A 22,083-nucleotide genomic window follows, 5' to 3' on the forward strand; every position below is an offset into this window, starting at 1 on the left:
GCACCGCCTCTCCGCCATTCCTACCCTTTTCCGTGGGCCTCTCGTCTGCGCATGGCTCCAGAGAATCTGTTCTGCTAGTCTTCTGGTAGTTTTCTGGGTTATTTAGGTAGGTGTGGGTGGGATATAAGTGATCGCAGGACGCAGTGAGCTCAGCGTCCTCCTATGCCACCATCTTCCCAGAAGCCCTCTCTGTTTTTCCAAATGCTGATGGCCATTTTCAGTCCTACTAATACTTGGATTCTCAACCCTTGAAGGTTGTTGAATCTCTTCCCTTATAAGGCACACCCTTCTAGAAGCTGTTCTAGTGCTCATTCTCGCTACAGGAATTTGCCCATTTGTTGTCTGAAATATATTCCTCTTAACCTTTAGATCTCAGCTCAAGTGTCTTTTCCTCCTGGAAGTCCTCTCTGACCTCTCTGATTAGCTGAAACTTGTCATCTCTCCTAAGTTCCTTATGTTTTCCCTCCTGGCTTGTGTCCCAGATACAGTTTCCTATTAGTTTATAGGCCCCTTTAATTCGCTTATTTGCCCCTGTCTGCTCTTTGAGAGGGAAGAGATCATCTTAACATTTACATACCATTAATTCTCAGCTACTAGACTTTAAAAAAAATAATAATCGTACTTTAATGTATATGTTTCATATATATTCAGTCACTTATAGCATAAGTATTATTTCTATTGAATTTTTTTGCAGTGACAGTTGAGTAATACACAAAACCTGGAAAGTGTGTGTAATAGGTGTCCTTAGCCTTGCTCTCCGCATGTATTTGGTTCCTACTAACTATTTGTTAAATAAATGCCTGGGTGAAGATATCAGTAAAAAAATAACTTGAGTTGTAAGTAAAGACCTGTCCCTCTGAGGGAGGAAAAGTAATTCTAATTATCTTTACCAGAGAATTTCATGAACAAATTAAATAAATAAGGTAATAGGTTGCATTTTTAATAAGCAAAGATTTATTATTATTCATTGAACTGGACATATTTAATGTTTATTTATTTTTGAGAGAGGGAGAGAGAGTGTGAGTGGGGGAGGGGAAGAGAGAGAGTGAGACACAGAATCTGAAGCAGGCTCCAGGCTCTGAGCTGTCAGCACAGAGCCTGATGCAGGGGTCGAACTCACAGACCGTGAGATCATGACCTGAGCCGAAGTCAGACACTTAACTGACTGAGCCACCCAGGCACCCCTGAACTAGGCATATTTAAAGTGTACAATTTGGGAGGCCAGATTGGACTGCAAACCAATTCTGAGTAACTCAGACCTTATTTTTGAGATGAAGAAAATAAACAGTGCTTTTCAGAAACTTACTTTATTAATGGAGCACTGATTCCCACAGACTTGCTCCAACAACAGATAGACAAAGACATATTTGGTACAGCAGTTTTGTCAAAGAGGAGAAATTAAACAAACATTGCTTTAATATAGGAACTTTAATGTACAAACAACTTTAGCAACCTGGTATGTGTGTGCAGGCACATGTCTCTATTGGTAAGTGATGGTTATACTCAGATATGCTTTCTGGTTTCTGTCTTCTATTTTGTATCTGTCCCCTTTTTCAAAAAGCCTATCATCTGCAGAATCAAAACCCAACATTTCTTCTCAAGGTCTAAGAAATCTGCTCAGACCCCTTTTCTCCTCATCTCTCTTTGGGTACTAATGTACAAATGTATATCTTGTACATAAATTTCAATTACAATAATGCTGTGAAACCCAGGCTTCTGTAATGGCGGCAGTGTGGCTAAGCAAGAAAACTTTACTCAACAGACATCTATCTCCCCATTATAGTCCTTTATGATACTTTTTATTTCTGAAGCATCTGTTACATTGTCTGCTGTTTCTGATTTTATTTATTTTGAGTCTTCTCTCTCCCTAGTAGTCCAGCTAAAGGTTTATTGATTTTATCTTTTCCAACAACTCTTAGTTTTTATTTTTTCTATTGTTTTTTATTCTCTATTTGAAGTATTTCTACTCTAGTCTTTATTATTTCCTTGTTTCTGCTAACTTCCATCTTAGCTGTTCTTTAGATCCTTGAGATGTAAAGTTAGTTTGAGATCTTTCTCTCGCTTTTTTAATGTCAGGGTTTGTTGCTATAAACTTGCCTCTTAGTGTCACTTCTTTTGTTGCATCCCATAAGTTTTGCTATGTTGTGTTTTCATTTTCATTTGTCTCAAGATACTTTTAAAATTCTCTTTTGAGGGGCGCCTGGGTGGCTCAGTCGGTTAAGCGTCAGACTTCGGCTCAGGTCATGATCTCACAGTCTGCAGGTTCGAGCCCCACGTCGGGCTCTGTGCTGACAGCTCAGAGGCTGGAGCCTGCTTCTGATTCTGTGTCTCCCTCTCTCTCTGCCCCTCTCCTGCTCATGCTCTGTCTCTCTCTGTTGCAAAAATAAATAAAAACATTAAGAAAAAATTTAAAATTCTCTTTTGATTTCTCTATTGACCCAATTGCTGTTCAAGAGTGTGTTGTTTCCACATATTTGTGAATGTCACTGTTTTCTTACTATTGATTTCTAGAGTACAAAGTTTCAGTTATTTAAGAGGAATAAGTTCTGGAGATCTAATGTATAGCGACACTATAGTTTAAAATACAATATTGTATTTTGCTAAGAGGGTGGATTGCAAGTGTTCTCACCGCCCCCCTCCCACAAGAAAGTGTATACATGTATCAAAACACCAAGTTGCACATTTTAAATACATACAATTTTTATGTGTCATTATACCTCAGTAAATCTGAGAAAGATTATATAAAACTGTGTACATAAAAATATACCAAAATATACTAAAATAGGCTCTGCCTTAAAAAAAAAAAGAAAGTAGCATACTGTTGTTGGCTAAATTACCTAGAATGGAATGCTAGATATTGGTCTCCTTAACTTTAGCTTGGCATTAAGTCATAAACTAGTTAGCATGCTTGATCTTGATATGGCAGTTCTCATTTTTATGTAATAACTGTATCCTTGGAAGTCCTCAAGGAAGGAAAGCTTGCTCTCATTTTACGTTTGTTTGCATTTCACAAACTCTACACTTCATAACAGCAAGCCATTTCAATAAACTCTTATGCATGCTCACTAAATTAACCAGGACCAATGGCTGTCTGTTAATTCAACAATTAGCTTTGAAGATATATCCTATATTCCTCCTTCTCAGACAATAAATTAGTTAGAGGAGGTAGAGGATTTATTTAAGATTCTGAATTGTAGTATAGGAGCATGGTTACTGGACTGGAAATACGAACACCTGTGTTATTTATCTTGCTGTGCTTTTATCTACCTATATGACGTTAGGCAAATTAATTCAACCTCTTGGGGAATCTGTTTCTTCATCATTGAAACTAGAGGATTGACACATGGTCTCCCCATTCTGCACTTCCGTGAATCTTCTCCAAATCAATTTTTTTTCTAGAATAAGTATATTATTTGGTAACATGTTTTAAATTTTAATTCTGGAACTCATTTCAATTTTTTCCCTAGAGAATGATACTGACTCTTCAAATGTATTACTGAAGATTTCATTCTAAATTAGTGAAATTAAAAAAACCATTTTTTAAATGTTTATATATTTTTGAGAGAGAGACAGAGTATGAGTGGGGTGGGGGCAGAAAGAGAGGGAGACACAGAATTTGAAGCAGGCTCCAGGCTCCAAGCTCTCAGCACAGAGCCTGATGCGGGGCTCGAACTCATGAACCATGAGATCATGACCCGGGCCGAAGTCGGATGCTTAACCGACTGAGCCACCCAGGTGCCCCCCAAAAAATTTTAATGTTTGAGAGGCAGCATAACAGTTAAGACTTCCATTGTAAGATTCCTGAAACTTCTATGTATTATTTGTTTGGCCTCAGATAAGTTGCTTAACTGCTCTCAGACTCAGTTTTCTCATCTATAAATGTCAATATTAATATTACTTTTCAAAAACATAACAGTATTTTTCTCATATATCATTAAATTGGTTAATCCATGAAAAGCCCTTAGAAAGGTTGCCGGGCTATAATAGTAGAAAAAATGCTGGATATTATAAGCTACTGTCATTATCCAAACATATGAATCTATTCTTTGCCAGAATAAAATTCTACAATATAAACACCAACCGTTCATTCCCATGCAATCCAGTCATTGTAATGCTTGAATATTCGGTGCTCCACAATTCTTCCTTCAAAGTCTATGCTCCTAACTCTGTCTGCAGCAGTCATCAGAGCACTAAAGGCAGCTCCCTTTGGAGCCCATTAACTTTCTTCTAAGAGCCAGGCAGAGGAATCAGCACACAAGGATGTGTTGATTCTGCTAGTACTGATTTTGAAGAATGAGTAGCATATATGGAAAATAATCCAGTGATCTGTCCCCTCAAGGATCTGTCCTTTCAGAGTTGAACCAGGAGTGAAAGAAGAGTAGCCTTGATGCCTTTCATCTGTGAATAAACCAGTACATTTAATGGCTCACCATTATCCAAACATGTATAATCTTTCTCTTCTATTTTTTGGTGGGCTTTATCATTGCTGGTTTATAAGCTGTATGTATCTTTTTTTTAAAATTTTTTTTAACGTTTATTTATCTTTGAGACAGAGAGAGACAGCATGAACAGGGGAGGGGCAGAGGGAGAGGGAGACACAGAATCTGAAACAGGCTCTAGGCTGCGAGCTGTCAGCCCAGAGCCCGACGCGGGGCTTGAACTCACGGACCGCGAGATCGTGACCTGAGCCGAAGTTGGCCGCCCAACCGACCAAGCCACCCAGGCGCCCCTAAGATATATGTATCTTTAAAGAATTCAGAATATTCAGCTTGATAATTTCTTACTGAGTGCTCTTTTCCTGAATTCATAGGAAGAAGGAAGAGTTTAGATACTATCTATTCTTTCTTCATAGAATGATTAGTGTGAAAATGAGCTCTACACTTTCCTTTATTTGCATGGGAATCAGATAAGATAATGTATATGAAATTAGTTTGAAAGCTGCAAAGAAATATCACAATATGTGTGTGTATAGTAAAATATGACCACACATATATTTTACACATAATTATTATTACTTTATATACATGGATCAAAACTTGTAGCCATTTTCCTATGTGAAATCTCATGTTTGAGAGTATTGAGGATACTACTTTAAATATTTTAAAATTATTTTTGTATTTAACATTCGTTAGATCATCCACAGTGCACCTTCAATGCACATGTCACCTACTTCTGTACTGCACTGGGCCTATAATCTCCATGAAGACATCCTATGATGTATGTTCCACACGTGGACATTCTGAATTCTTATCTCCTTCAAGGCTTCATTTTAAACATGTAATTGCTTGCATGTATAGAGTTACCTTCTTTTTGGAAAAATTTTGCATTTTACGTGTTAACCTGTTTTCTCTAATTTGATTATCAGTTGTTTTCGGGACAGAGATTTGCTTCCTCCAAGCACAGGGATACGTTGCTTCCTTTTATGACTAGTAGCCGTGATGTTGTTAACTAGTACCCTCAAAGGCACTCATCAGAGTCGTCCTACCACCTTATCAAATGGAAAATGATTTCCTTCTTTCTTCTTTTTTAATCTAGTATAACAGCAATGTATTTTTATGTATGTATCAAATGAGAAAAATGATGACACAGTTATTACTCTAATTCAGGCTGTATAATTTGATCTTCTCAATTGGAAAAGATTGCAAAGCTGATGCCAGCATCTTTTAGATTTCTCACATGGCTAGTTGTTCAAAGATACTTATTCCGGAGTTTATTTTTCTCTCTGTGTGCCTGTGTTTTATGTTGAAATAAGGAAGTGCAGCTATTGTCATGACTCCATCAACAATATTTATTAGTGCTTGTTGTGAGCTCAGTATCTTCTAGGGGTTGAGAGGGAAACAGAATAAGTATCATACACACTCCTTGCTCTGAACACACTGACACTATATTAAAAAAAAAAAAAAGTAAGATTAATGTAAAGGACAGAAAGCAAACAAAGCAAGACACTACCTAAGAAATTTCTTACACAGTGTAGAAAATATAAAACTTTTTTCCAGAAATTACATTGAGCCATTGCCTATGGTAAATAGTCTACATTTAATTTTTGTACTTCTTTTGATGCAGTTTTGTGATGATAGAACTAAATAAGGATCAAAGAAATTAAATAAGTTGCCTTAGGTTACATACCTTGTAAAATGGCAGCTTGCATTCCCACCAGGCTCAAAATCTGTCTACTGGTCTCTTAAGGGAAGTTTAGGATTAAAGTAGATAGGGAAAGCTTTGTGGATGAAACACTGCCAGTAATAATAATAGCTACTGTTGATCGGGTGTTGCCTGATAAGAACTCTACTAAGCGCTTTATGTACATAGCCTTAACTATTTCTATCCATACATCTATAGGATAAATATTTTGAGTCCCTATTTATAGCTCTAGAAACCAAGGATCAGAGACATTAAATAATTTTACCAGTGGCACATGAGTGACAGAACTGGGATTTGAAACAGGGTTCTCTGGCTCCAAAGACAGTGCCCTTTGGCCATAATTTAGAGATGAACAATTGGGAAATTACTGAATAATACCAGCTAGTGACCAGAACCGGGGTATCAGTGATCTTTAAAGGCAAAGGCAGGATATTAGGGTGTCAGGTGGATATTGTAAGATTGAGCTCAATAAGTTGAAAATAACTCTGATGTTTTCAGCTAAGATAGCCAATGTGATGGTGGTTGCCAACTGAGCTGCCATAGTAGGAGTTACAGCTATTGTGGAGCAGGAAAGAGTATTTTTAGTTTTGGTAATGTTGATTTTAAACCTACGACGCAGACATTTGTATGATATTGGGAAACTCAGAAAAATTTTCAGAATTAGAGACATAGAAGAGTTAATAATTCAAGTTCCTAAAGTGATTAAAATACTCAGAGGTAAAGATTAAGAAAGGGAAGCTATATAAACTGAGAATGAAAAATTAGGCAGTGGGAGGACCAGAACACCGGTATACTGAGGTGGAAGGGAGGTTTTCCAGAAGGTGGGGGATCATCGGTGCCAACTGCTTCAGAAAAAGGTCTGCTAGGACAATAGATGAAGAGAGTTTTTGGAATTAGGGTTTTATTAGTCACCCTTATGACAGCACTTCCGTAGGAAGGTTTGTATGTTTGTCTTGTTTTTAAACATGGGGGGAATGTGAGAATGTTTGAAGGTTATCTTAGGTAAATTATTGGATGGTATGGAGTAGCTGGGGTTTGTACGACCTCAGGTTGAACTGCAGTGTATGTACGGAATAGCCACACTTCCCTTCCTGGGCAGAAATCTGTTAGCGTAATAAAAGCAAGGAGCCATTTAATTTCTCTGCTTATAGCAAAGTCTAACTACTCACTATGAGTAAAGAAAACCTTAATTTGTCCCTCTTCTACAGATAGTAGTGATCGCTCATCAGCATGGAGGAATTCAGAGGCGAAAGCAGTCCTGTTAGAAGCCATGAACTACCAGCTATCATAGTGATAAATGCTCTTAGTGACTGCTGAGAGTGGTAAATATGTCAGAGTCCCTAATTAGCTCAGCACTGGGTCTGCAGAATTACCAATTCCAGTGCTCTGCTTCATTTACTTGGCATTAATACTTTCAGAAGTAAGCATCTTTTTAGTGGGACAGATGGACTCTTATGACTGGGGTGGAAGCAATGGCTTATTCATTGGAGGGTAGCCTCATCACAAGGTCCCAGGTGGTTAACTCTCTCAGAGATGTGGGAGAAGGCAGGAGAAGACCCGAACCAGAGGGTAGATCTATTTTTTTTTAATTTCAGCTTTATTGAGGTATAATGAACAAAATTGTAGGATATTTAAAGTATATATCATGGCATCTTCAATTTCTCTCATCTGTTTTATGGTTTCCAGTTTTATGGTTTTAGGCTTTTATGCTTTTATGGTTTTGGTGCCATTGTAAATGGGATTGTTTTCTTTGTTTCTCTTTCTGCTACTTTGTTATTAGTGTATAGAAATGCCATCTATTTCTAGTTATTATGTATCCTACAACTTTACTGAATTCATTTATTACTACTAGTAGTTTTTTGGTGGAGTGTGTATAAGTATAGATAGTATCATGTCATCTGCAAATAGTAACAGTATAACTCCTCCTTACCAATATGGATGCCAAGCTGTTCCTCAGAGCTAGACAGAAAATCTTTGAAGAGATTCTTGTGTTGGGGAGGCTCTCATAGGCCTAGAAACCTTTTGGTTATGGACTCCTTTTCAGGATCTGATCATATTGACTAATCTCCCTAGGAAAACAAACATATACACATTAAAAAAAATCAGAACAGTTATAAACTTCCCTGAAGTCTGGTCAGAAACCCTTCATCAAAAGATTAAGACATAATCATTTCAAGCAGTGATACAACAAAACAAAACCCTGAAACTAAAACTTAGCTTTCAGAAGTATCTGGGCAACACAGGAGCTGCTGGCCTGGGGCTATTCTTTCCATCTTTGGAAAAAGGGTAAGTGTATTCAGGGTGTGACAGCCTATAAATCTTAATATGTATGTACAATCTGGAATCTAGTTTATAGAACAAGACAAAGGATGAAGCAATTCTCCCCAATAACGGGGAAAAAAACCAGCAAAGGCTAATCTTAAGTTCTAGGCTCATCCCCTAAGGGAACCAGACAGGTGGGTACTGGATAATGTCCTAGCCTCAGGTAATGCCTCATATATAAGGACTATGCATTGGTTCTCAACCCTGGCTGTAGATTAGAATTACTTAGGGGACACATGAAACAACAATGCTAGACCCAAATTAAGGCCAATTAGATCAGAACCTCTGGGAGTGGGGAACAGACACTGGTACCTTTCAAAAGCATCCCAAGCAATTCTCATGTACATTTAGGGTTGACAATCAGTGGGTTAGAGTAAAATTAGCCGGTGATATGGATAAGATAAAGGAGAGCTAGGTGGCAGCATATCCCTACAGGTGAGGCCCATGGAATTATGGGAAATCTCTAGCAAACAATCAGCCAAGTCAGTTGATATAAATTCTTAGTTATCAGATTGTATTTATAAGTAAGTTTTTACTCCTTAAAAAGGAATCTGCTATAGTAACACAAAATCGTAGATCTGAAGGTTTTAAGGCATAGTGCAGTTATCCCATATGGCTTTAAAACAGCGGTAATGTTTGCAAAATTGGAAAAAGATAATGTGAGCTATTGAGAGAGGGACTTTGGGGAAGAAAAAGCCCATTTTTTAAAAGCTTGTACACTCATTTGGTTTATATTTCAAAACCCACAAAAGGGTAAAGAGTGCAAATCTCACTGTCCCCCGTTCCCAGCTGTTCAATTTCTTTGACTTGGAAGCAATCTTATGTGTATAATGCTTTGTTATTGTATAAGCAATGCCCCCTCCTTCATTTTCATACAGATGGCATTGTAGAAATGATATGTGCACTATTCTGCATTTTACCTTTCTTTCACTAAATATTATATCCTGGAGAACTGCTTATGTTTTAATAAGTCTCCAGTTTAGATGTTGCATGCCCAAACTTTCATCTCTTGGTAAAGGCACAAGGCATATAGTAGGAATTCAACACATGCTATTGCCAGTTTCATCATGCTTCCAAAATAAACAAGCCAACACTGCTGCACCTGTCTGCTGAAATTAAATTCAGGACTCTTCTAAAAGGGATGTCGCTGTCTTCGCCTTAGAACCGCAGTGCAAACATGCCTTTGGTGATATTCTCAGAAGCGGCGTTCAAAAAGGTACCAGGTGTGTTTCTAATCCAGCCACAAAAGGAGGCAAAGACTACAGTTGACTCAAAAATTTGTATGTCAGAGTCTGAGAAACTGCACGTAGCCCTGACACCAAGCCTTGGATAAACCGAAATCAGAGGATCAATAAAACAAATATTATTTTGCTCAAAGATCTAGGTCTAGTGTTTAAGCTCATCTTCGTTTTGTTAAGTTGCTGTCTTTCACTACTTTCCTGTGCTGAAACTTAACCTCAGTAGGGATTATGTGAAAAGTTGAGATATTACCTGGTTTTCTAGCTCAGGGTCTATCATTTATGGTTCCTTAAAACTAACACAATGAATCATAAGTGGTAGAAATTTGTACGTGCAATTTAATCTTAAGGTATTTATCTGCTTGGATTCTATGCTTTGTACCATCACTAACCGCATTATAAATATTAGCAGTTAGTGTTTTATATAAATCTCTGAGGGTAAAAATTCACGATTATAATAGCTGAAAGCTTAGAATCTCTGCTTCACCGTTGTAGGGATCGCTTTCTGCTTTCGTGTTCTGGGTGGCAGTAAACACTTTACCCCTTAGTTTGGGGGAAGGAAATAAAAGCAAAGGGTAAATTACATCAATGGATTTGAGTTTTGAAGAGTTTTTAAGTTATTGTTACCTTTTAGCTGCATTACTGTTTTTGGTGTATATGTTGTTTGTTAAAAATCCCCATAATCTTGGGATCTTCCTACTTTTCAATTGTTTGGGCTGTTGCTTCTCCCTGAATATGCAAGTTCTAGAATCAGGGTCCTTTTCTCTAGGTAACTCAGAGTGGTTAGCATGTTATTGATTAAATTTACAAAGTACTGTAAAGGGATTATATTGCCTGTGTGTGCATGCACGTGTGTGTATTTACACAAGCTTGTGTATGTGCAGGAGGCCAGGGGAGAAGAGTTTTCCATAAAACCACTAAGCTATTGAGTCACTTAATTCTAAAATAGTAAAACATATCATAACATTGAATGATCCTGTGAGAATAGAAAATAAAATGGAAAAATCTGAACCTTTCTGAGCTCAGCTAACTTACAAAGGAATATGGTGAGATTTTATACATCACTTCCTTTAGTATTTTAATAGTAATGCTACGTTATCATGATTTTTATTCTCAATAAATAGAATACTGATGGAAATTTATTTGGTGCAGGTCAGAATTGCAACAGCAATTATATTATTTATAAAAATATGGTACAGTTTTTAACTAATATTTCTAATGTTTAAGCTGTCATTATCATTAGACATAATTAATTGAAGGCATTGTAAAATACATGAAAGTCATTATGGTATAGTATTTTGTTATGACACTAATATCACCCTTTTGTGGGTATATTGTCTTTGTCCCATGACACTGGAATTGTAATGAAATTCAACTTCAATTGGCTATAAAATATCTTCCTTCATTAGAGGTCAAACTACTGTAAAATATTATCTCAATGCTTTTATCGAGGAAATATTGGAAAAGTGATTTATTCTTATTTAGTGGGCAAGAAAATGGCAACATCGATAGGGAAAGTCAATTGCACATGATCAGTTAATAAATAATTTTTATGTGGATGAGATCAGATTTCCAAGGTCACAATCTAGTACACCAGGGACTGATCAGTGCCTAAGACAGATCGAAAAAGTAAAAGTCAAATGTTTACCTCACTTGCTTCAAAAGAATAACTTTTTGATTCATTTTAGACTGATGTGCTCAAGGCTTCAAAATGTGTGAGTCAAGTTATGTACATGAGTTGCCAAATTGTATCTGGCAGCTTTCCATACTGTATCAACCTCATGACCTGTATGAGGTGGTAATGGAATAAACCGAAATGAAAAGTTTGGGATAGTTGTGATAATAAAAGTGAATTTCTAGTTACAATAAATACTGTCTTTGGTATTAAAAGACCAAGAGAAAAAGCAACAGAATATAAGAAAGGGGTTATATTTTTCCAAAAGAAAATAAAATTGCATTTAAAGAATATTAAGGGTAACCATTAAAAAGAGGAAAGTACAAACTAAATAACGCCCTATCAAAGATCCAGTCAGAAGTAGATACTGAATCTAAATTACTAGACAGCTATGATTGGCCTCTTATTATCATCCACTCATTTATTATTCTGTGTTTGAGGAGAGCGCTAAGTTTGCTACTAGCAACTTCTTTCCTCTTTTTACCTCATCAGTGTTTCCCAAGTGTGTTCTCTAGAATATAAGATCTATGAGATGTTCATATAGGGGATGTGGGCAGAGAAGTTTAGGAAATATTACATATAGTAACTCTCTTTAGGGAATTCCTGATGTTCTTTAACATCTAATTTTCCAAGAAATGATCCAAAATAAGAAACCTGCTTTCCTTTTTCCATCCCAACCCCTTCTAAAAGGATTTGATTGTGAAATATTACATATAGTAATTCCTCTTTTGGGAATTCTTGATTTTCTTTAACACTTTTAAATCTTCAAGTGATGGTCCAAAGTAAGAAACCTATTTTCTTTTTCTTACCCAACCCCTCCCAAAATGATTTGATTGTGAAATATATATTACATACCTATAATACATATTTTTTCATATAACATATATTAACATTCCAGGCACCTTGCCTTAGAATCAAAGGAAAAACTAGCAGTGATGAGAATGGATTGAGGAAGGAGGGGATATGGCTGGGCCAACATAGATTTTATGTAACAGAATTTCTGCAGAATCACTGATTTATGCTATGCGCATTTTCCACTTTGTGGAAACATCAGTAATAAAAATGCTTTGTGTCCCTTTGATTACGTATTCTATAATATTGTTAGATTTTTATTCACAGAGTTTCCACTGAATATGTGAAATGTCATTTGGAAGCTATGGAAAGCATACATCTGGAGATATCTTACTGAATTTTTAAGTCATAGAAGTTGCTTTCCTTGGAGTGAGGCATTTAATTGAAAAGGTTATTATGCAGAAATTACTGTGATTCCATATTTTTCTCTGTTCTCAAAAATTTAGAGAATTGTTATTGTCACTTTTAGAAGTGATTATGAAAAAACAAGTGTCAAAGTTAGAAATTCGTAGCAATCATATTTCTCCTTTAGTCCTACCACACAAAACAATGTCTTGAATTTCTTGGAAAACAGAAGGCTGTTTTATGTTACTAATTTGAATGTGATACATACGCCCTATCCTTTATCGTTCAAAACTTGAGAAAGGAAAACAGTGCGATTTGAAAAGCTTTTAGGATGATGTAAGGGAGCAAATGGCCTCTCTGAAGCCTGGGCGTGCGTTTGTTTTTTTTATGTATTTACTGTAGAGTATGGGGACATTTTAAAACTCAGATCTGTCGAGAACCCCATTTTATTAACATTGCTGTGTTAAGTGTATAAGCATTGAACTGTCAGTGAAGTAGGAGACATTTTACCCGGTGACATTTTAAATGAATCTCATCGCAGGGAAAGCCTGTGGGAACACCAGATGCTGGCGCTTATTTCCGTGTGCTCGCGGAGCATGGAGTAGCTGCCTTGTTTACAGCGCCGACTGCAATTAGAGCCATCCGTCAACAGGACCCTGGGGCAGCCTTGGGGAAGCGGTACTCTCTGACAAGGTGAACTTGGGATGCGCGGGGCAAATTACATTAAAAACTGCCATCAGAATGAATAACTGAACATTATACATTTTTTTGGCACTGCGATACCTCGATGGAAAGAGCCAAAAGATTCTGCATGTTATTAAGACTGACTGTTCTAAACATAGCTTTGAATTAGTTAGAATGTTAACTATACCCGGGAATATTTTTAATACCGTATTGTGTTTATTTCAGTTCAGATCTTACCAAAATATTTCTCTTTTTTTAAACTGTTTTTCTTGTATTTCCCTTAAAGTAAAATGCAGACCATGACTTAACATGCATTTGTACATGTATAATAGCATCTAACGATCCTTTGAAAATAGAATAATAGTGTAAATAGAGGGAAAATATTATTCGATTTCATATGTACAGATAAAACGCGAAAATTATAGTCCAAATTACTGTTGTTGAAAGAGTGAAGGAAATTATTTTTCTGTTGTTTTATAATAGTATGCTCTGAATAGTTTAAATATTTTTTGTTGGTTTATTGACATCCATTTTAGTTTAATGATATGTATATTCAAAGATAATTATAGCAATTTGTATCTGCAAGGCAGTTTCCAACATCAATTCTTATTGAACCTCTTTGAAATTGGTCACTGCTATCATAAACTAAAAGAAGGATTTTGTAATTTCTTCAAGCCAGAAAAAACGGGTTTGAATTATTGTTTCGAAATTTTTAAGTTAAGCACCAAATGTTATGAATTGTATGTTGTTATAACCCAAAGAAGGAGTTAAAGTAGATATCATACACTGCAGGTGTAAGGAAGAAGCTCTCAGTTTGGGCAGTCAGTGACTTTGTTTTTCATTCTTGTCCTATTTTTTTTTTTTTTTATTTTATGAAAACTCAGGTCTGGATTTACATAAAATTGCACCTGTAATCTAAACAATATACTCATTAAAATAAAAGTGTTCATAAAATGAACCTTCCATTGTAATATTTCCACTCACCCTCTATTTGTTCCTTCATTTACTACATTTCAATTTTGTTTCCTCCATTGCAGCCAAAAGGATAGAAAAGTAGATTTTGGTATTAACGTCATAGGCTGTGTATAGTCTCTATGTCTTAGACAGTTTCAGGGAGTTTTGAAGAAACAGTGATTGTGGTATCTTGCACTGTGTCTTTACTAACAAATGCATTCTGATTGCAGGGGGTGAAGTTGTGTATCCTGGAAGCTAAGGTCTCTCATTTGCTAAACCATCTTCTTTTCGCGTTTGTACATGAGTTTTGAAGGTTATTCATTACTGTGAAGGCGGGAACCTTTTCCAATTTTCCTGATATATACAATATTGAACAGCACCAAATGCCTTTTTTCAAACTAATACTAATATGGCATATGAGATCTTAGTGTAAGGAAAATTGCAATAAGTCCCCCCTGATGATGCCCTTCTGTCTTTAGGCACCTATGTTATTCGGGATGGTGTGCACGTAGGTTTTAATAGATGTTTAATGATGCAGACTGTGAAAACACCCTCAATTATTCAAATTACTATTAATAAATTCAAACATTTACTGATTACCAGCTACGTGCCAGGTATAAGCAGTTTAAGTTTCTCTCATTCAGTCACCACAATAAGGAAGAATTGTAATTATCCTCATTTTACGAATGAGTAATATTAGGACCAGAAAGTTTAAGAAACCATTAGAAAGAAATTAACTCAGGCAATCTGACAAGGGCCCACATTCTTTTTTTTTTTTTTTTTTAATGTTTACTTTTGAGAGAAAGAGAGAGAATGAGCAGGGGAGGGGCAGAGAGAGAGAGGGAGACACAAAATCTGAAGCAGGATCCATGCTCTGAGCTGTCAGCACAGAGCCCGACATGGGGCTCGAACCCACAGACTGTGAGATCATGTTCTGAGCTGAAGTCGGACACCTCACCGACGGAGCCACCCAGGTCCCCCGAGTCAATTCAGATAATACCTTCACTGAACTTTAATGGATCCTCCCTTGTGAACTAAGGAACTGTTAGAAACAGAAGGGACGTCAAAAATCTAACTCTCTGATTTTAAAAACAGGGAAACCGAAGTCCAAAAAAGTTAAGTTTGGGTTAGAGACAGAATAAAGACCAGGACTCAAGTCTTTTCACACAACTGTATCTTTAATTTTTTTATTTATGTTTAAGACTTTTCATACTTATTTACCGCACTGACACTCACTAGGTATTATGACTGCAGGCTCGTGATATATCTGCAGAACTTAGCCTCTCTCTTCTCTTACAGGACATTCCAAATGATGCAATTGTATTTTTTTTTTTAACATTTTTTTTTTAAATTTATTTTTGGGACAGAGAGAGACAGAGCATGAACGGGGGAGGGGCAGAGAGAGAGGGAGACACAGAATCGGAAACAGGCTCTAGGCTCCGAGCCATCAGCCCAGAGCCTGACGCGGGGCTCGAACTCACGGACCGCGAGATCGTGACCTGGCTGAAGTCGGACGCTTAACCGACTGCGCCACCCAGGCGCCCCTGCAATTGTATTTTTAAAATGTATTACAAATCTCATTAAATATTGTTTTAAAGTAAATTTGGGGGAGGGGGCTAGGTGGCTCAGTTGGTTAAGCTTCTGACTTTGGCTCAGGTCATTGTCTCTAGGTTTGTGAGTTTGAGCCCCACACTGGGCTGTTTGCGGTCAACACAGAGCCTACTTTGGATCCTCTGTCCCCCTGTCTCTGCCCCTCCCCTGCTCACACACACACACACTCTCTCTCTCTCAAAAATAAATGAACGTTTTTTTTAAAAACAAGTAAATTTGGAGGGGTGCCTGGGTGGCTGGGGTTGGTTGAGTGTCTGATTGATATCAGCTCAGGTCATGATCTCACAGTTTGTGGCCTCAAGCCCCACATCAGCCTCAGTGGAGCCTGCTTGGGATTCTCTTTCTGTCTCTCTGTCTCTCTCTCTCTTTCTCTCTTGCTTGCTCACCTTCTGCCCCTCCCCCTCTCTAAATAAATAAATATTAAAAAAATCAACACATAAAATAAATGTGGAGATCTGCCAGAAATTTTCACTCCCAAAGCAAATTTCAAAAGATGTTCTGAAACAGGGTACTAAGCAGAACTATAAATTCATTTTATCATAGACGAGTAGAAGTTAGAAAAACAGATTAGAAGTCATCTAGGATAGTTACCTCATTTCACAATTGAGAAAACTTTGTCACAAAGAGGTGAAGGTGAAATAATGTTCCCAGAATTGCAAAACTCCCTGCAGCAAAGCTGTGACTAGGCAGTGCAGTGTCATATAGTTAAGATTCTTACTCTGGAGTTAGACTCACTGAGCTTAAGTCTACCATGTACTGGTTGTATGACCTCAACAATGTTACATAGCGTCTCTGTTCTTTTTGTTGTTGATTTGTTTTCTTTTTGCCCTCCTTCCTTTCTCTCCTCCTCTCTTCTCCCTCCCTTCTCCCCCCGCTCCTCCTTCCAGAATATAAATATAGTAATAGCACAAGAATATAATAAAATAAAAGCTATATGATCCATGCAAAGCACTTGGAACAGTTCTTAACCTAGACTGTCATAGCTATTTTTATTGTCTGCTTTCTAATTTACTGCTCTTTTTCATCATGTCATGTTGATTTATTTTCCCACGTTCTTCTCCTAGTTCAATCTTAATAAAGTTAGAAAAAATTCAGTTCTGGTACTTCCATTCAAGGTATCACAGTACCTCATGCTCCGATGCAGCCCTTTTTCCCCCCAATTGCACTGTAATGAGAGATAATACACAAAAAAAGCAGAGCATCAGAGATGAGCTCAGAATTAAAGTAAACATATCTGCGGATCAGAAATGGAACAGATTTGCAAAGTAGTAAGCATGGCTGAAGCCAGAGGCTTGCTAGGTGTAAGAGTAGGCATGGACATCATAGTAGAAACCCGGTATTCTGCAGCTTTGATTGTGGAGTCAGAGCCAGCTCAGTGCTTGAACTTGCAGTGCAGTGTTACTCTTCACTCGTGAAAAGAGATTGATAATGATGGTTAGAGGTTGTTTTCTGGGACTAGGACTTATAGTGAGCTTTGGTACAGAGGTCTGAATGAAACAGAGAATAGCCCAGCAAATGTAGACTGAACTAAACTGCCCACCTGCTGTCCTAGAATTGGATCTATGATATCCTGAGTATCACTGTGTATTAAGAATTCTGGACCATCATTGTGGCATCGGATCGCTGGGGGATAGCTACATCACCCACAAACTTATTGAACAGAGAAGGCGAACACAGGAGAGGGAGCAAGAGATAAAAATAACAACAAAGAATCTCTTTTTCTTCTACTTAAGATACGAGTATAGAAGCAGGGATCAACAAACAAGACTAATAAAATTGAATAACGGATCACATTGCTATGGAAACCTGATTTATAGAGGAGGTGGTTTAACAAACGAGTGGAAGAAGGATAGACCCTTAGATAAATTGGTGCTGGAACAGCTGGCTGTATATGTAGAAAAAAATGAGTTCCCTACCATATACGATACACAAAAATACATTTCAGCTGGATTCAAGGCTCTAAAATTGTAAAGCAAAGACTTAATACTTTCAGAAGAAAATGGAAAAATCTTTTAATATATTTTTAGTAGGGAATAACCTTTTAAAGTGTAAACCACAAATCATTAAGGAAAATATTGATGAAATTTACTACATTAAAATGAAAAATCGCCCACTAAAAGAATAAACAAAGTTAAATGATGAATGATTCACTCAGAGAAGATATTTGCAGCATGTATAACCATTAAGCAATTAGTGTAGAGGATATAAAGAGCTTCTACAAATCAATAAGAAAACACACCATCCAATAGACGAATGGGCAAAGGATATGGACAGTCAGTTCATGGAGAAGACAAGAGTAGTCCAAAACATTAAAAGATCTTTAATCTCACTAAGAAACAGAGAAATGGCATTTTATTCCCATCACATAGACAAAAGTTAAAATACCTAACAATGATACTTGCTTGCAAGGATATAAAGCAGCAGAACTGTTTTTACACTACTATGGAGAGAATAAAGTGGAAATATCTAGTAATAGATATTTATGCACTCAAGATGTCCCATGATCAAGCTTTATTAATATGGAGGGATGAGAATGAGAAACTCTCAACAATGTGAACAATAAACCATGCATTTGAAGGTTTCTAGCAGGTTTGTTTCAAAACAAAACAAAATATAAGTAAGTACATGTGTAGCAAAAACATAGTAGAAAATAGATTATGTATTGTGGTGTATTAATTCAACAGGATATTCAGAAGTGGAAATTGACCAGAACTTCAGTATTAGCATGGATAAATCTCAAACGCATAATGCTGAGTTTAAAAAGCAAGTGAAAACTGATTATTTTTCTCTTACACATAGCAAGAGAAATTTGAAAAATTATGAAAAACCATATTGTCTTGTTTAGGGATACACAATAGGCAAAAAAGAAATTAATGCAGGAAATGAAAACCTCTGAGTAATGCTAGTTACTGAGACTAGGTGGCTAGTGGGATGGTGAAGAGAACTATGAGTTAAGTAGGGTTTGGGGAGAATTCAATTTTATTTTCTAAGTGAAATAAATATGGCAGAATGATAAAACTGAGAATTATCCCATAACTGGGCAGTATGTACATAATAAGTCCATTATATTATCATCTACTCTTGTCCTGTTTCTCAAGGAAGTTCAAAATCTCATAACAAAAAATTCTTCCCATTTTCTTTATGTGCTCATTTGACATGAAATCTCTGAACCACTTTGGTAAATCGAGGATGTCATACTATAGGTGTGCCTTCATAGTAGGAGAGGTGGGCGAGGGTATGTATGTGTACATGCTTTGCACCTCTCTTCATTTGGTCTAACAGAGCTGGCAGCGCCTAAACAAATAACTTTCCTACTTCAGTGACAACGACTATTAAAATTTAAACAAATGAGAAAACCTCAGAGTTATCAGTCCTTTTTTAAAAGCTTTCAGAGATCTCCTACATTTGACTCACTGCTCCAAATATGTGGTCTTCCGAATCTCAGAATGACAGTGACCATATGTTGCCTGTCTTTGGGTTGGTGGTGGATTGCTGATGAGCCATCCAAATATCCAGCTTGCATTGTTGAATCTTTTAAAAAACTTAGTTGCCAGTTATCACCATGGTAGTTGAATCAGAAAGTAAATAATTTAAAGCCATTATGTGAAGAAGTAAAAATTTATTTATTTATTTATTTATTTATTTATTATTTTAGAGAGAGAGTGTGTGTGAGTGGGGAAGAAGGACAGAGAGAGAGAGAGAGAGAGAGAGAGAGAGAGACTCTTAAGCATTCTCCGTGTACACCACAGAGCCCCAACACAGGGCTCGATCCCATGACCCTGGGATCAAGTCATGAACCGAAATCAAGAGTTGGACACTTAACTGACTGAGCCACCCAGGCACCCCAAGAAGTAAAATCTTAATAATTTATACAACATAGAAAAATATTACATCTCTTGTTTATTGTATTTTAAAGCTTACTGCTTTTTCATATTTCATCAGCCATTTGAAGATTCTGTTTTGTGAAATGTTTATCCAAATCTTTGGCACATTTCAGTTTTCTTTTTCTTGTTGATTTGTGGGACTTTTCATATACTTTTAATTCAGTTTTTTTTTTTACTGACTATATGTATTACAAATAATCTTTACCTTGTGATTTGAATTTCTCTCACTATCTTAGCGGTGACTTTTGATGAAGAGATGTGCCTTTTCATCAATATTTTTTCTCTATGGCTAGTGCTTTTTAAAATCCTATTTAATACATGTTACTTATTTGAAGATCGGAAGTTATTCTTCTATGTTATTTTTTTTTTTTTGATAGAGAGAGAGAGAGAGAGAGAGAGAATGAATGAGCGCATATGGGGGAGGGACAGAGAGGGAGAAAGAAAATTTCAAGCAGGCTCCAAGCCCAGTGTGGGGCTCCATCTCATGAACAAGAGATCTTTTTTTTAAATTTTTTTTATTTCAAAATAATTGTAATTCACAGGAGATTTCAAAGATAGTACAAGGAGGGCCTATGTACCCTTCACCAAGTTTCTCCCATGGCTTCATCTTCCATAACTGTAGTACAATACCAAATTAGGACATTTACATTGATAAAATATGTGTGTATAGTTCGGTGAACGTAAGATCTTGACCTGAGCCAAAATCAAGAGTTGGACGCCATGCAGGTACCCCTCTTCTATATCATTTTCTAGAACCCTTAACTGACAGCCATGCAGGTACCCCTCTTCTATATCATTTTCTAGAAACTTTATTGTTTTACCTTTCACATAATCTTACTGGTTTGATTTTTGTGTATGGCATGAAGTAAGGGGTCAAACTTGTTTTTTTTTTCCTTATATGTATCCAATTAATCAAGTTCCGTTTATTTAAATGGCCATACTTTCCCATGGCTCTGCATACCACTTTTGTCATAGAAGTGTTCATAAGTCCTTTCTGTTTCTTGCTTTAATTCTGTTTCATTGATTGGCCTATTTGCCTATATTTGTGCTACTCTCACAGTGTCTTTGTCATTATAGATTTATACCAGGTCTTGATATCTAGTAGTGGTAGTAGTAACAGCAGTACATCACCTTTTTCTTTGCTCTTTAATCTGCTCCATTGTATATCCATACAGATTTTAGTATCAGCCTGTTTATACACACACACACACACACACACACACACACACACACAGATAGAACTGCTAGAATTTTGTTTGGGATTATTTTGAATTTATAGATTTCTATGTTAAAAACTGGCAAGTTGATATTGAGACTTCTAGTTCATAATTATAGTATATCTCTTAATTTATTAAGGTTATTTTAATTTATCGCATTAATGCTGTGTTGTTTATTGAATGAAAGACATCTTAGATTTGTTTCAAGAAATTTTCCTTTTTTATTTTTTCCATTGAAGTATAATTAACACACAGTGTTATATTAGTTTCAGGTGTACAATAGAATGATTCAACAATTCTATGTATTTCTCAGTGCTCATCATGATAAGTGTACTCTTGATCCTCTTTATTTCACCCATCCTCCCATAAATTATGGATTCAATTTCATTTCATTCAAATTGCTTCTTAAATTTGTAACTTGATAGCTTTCATTATTTTTAGAAACTCTTTTATCCATTATCTCTTCAAATATTGCTTCTATCTATTTTCCCTTCTTAGGCATTGATACTTTAATGGCATTTGTTAGAACGTTTTACCCTATTACCCATATCTCATAAACTCTATGTTTTTTCTCCTTTATTCTTTTCAGTTGCAGATTGGTTATTTTCTCTTAACTTACATTTTGGGTTTTCAATCTTGTTTTCAGTTGTATATAAACTTTCTTTAGATCTAAACTTCTCTAAGTTTGTACTTTTGTGTTTTTAGTTCAGAGATATTTATTTGATGCTTTATTATAATTTCTAGTTCTTTGATAATTTATACAAATATTTCATGGACATATTCAGAGTTATTGCGAAGTCTATGTCTAATAACAAGACTATCTGTGAATCTTTGTGATTTTTTTTCGATGACTCTATTTTGCATGTTGGTCACATGGCCTTCTATCTTAATGATCATCATATGTTAAAAATTATATAGCTACTTGGACACTCTGGAGTTGTTAAGGTCCTACAAAGTAATTCTTATTTTGGCAGGCTGTTAACATAAGGGAAGATCACTTTGATCCAGTTCGGGTTTTAGCTGATTTGCAGCTGTACTTCAGTATTTAAGAAGGCAAGTTTCTTTCCAGTTTATCTCTATTGTTAGGATGTAAATCTTCAGGCATTCCAATGGAAACTTGAGTGTTTTACAACCCTCTACTCCTTCTTTTCCATTATGAG

At 36.4% G+C, this 22,083-nt stretch overlaps 1 protein-coding gene across 1 annotated transcript in view; it reads left to right on the forward strand.

Annotated features, from left to right (window-relative positions):
• The window catches only part of ACSS3 (acyl-CoA synthetase short chain family member 3), a 163,348-nt gene that overhangs the window by 84,777 nt on the left and 56,488 nt on the right, over positions 1-22,083 (forward strand). The window contains exon 8 of the mRNA XM_049626009.1: positions 13,115-13,266. Within this exon, the coding sequence (XP_049481966.1) occupies positions 13,115-13,266 (152 nt within the window). The remainder of the gene's footprint in view (positions 1-13,114; positions 13,267-22,083) is intronic.

Source organism: Panthera uncia, chromosome B4 (assembly GCF_023721935.1).
Source record: "Panthera uncia isolate 11264 chromosome B4, Puncia_PCG_1.0, whole genome shotgun sequence".
In the NCBI taxonomy this organism is placed as follows: Eukaryota; Metazoa; Chordata; class Mammalia; order Carnivora; family Felidae; genus Panthera; species Panthera uncia.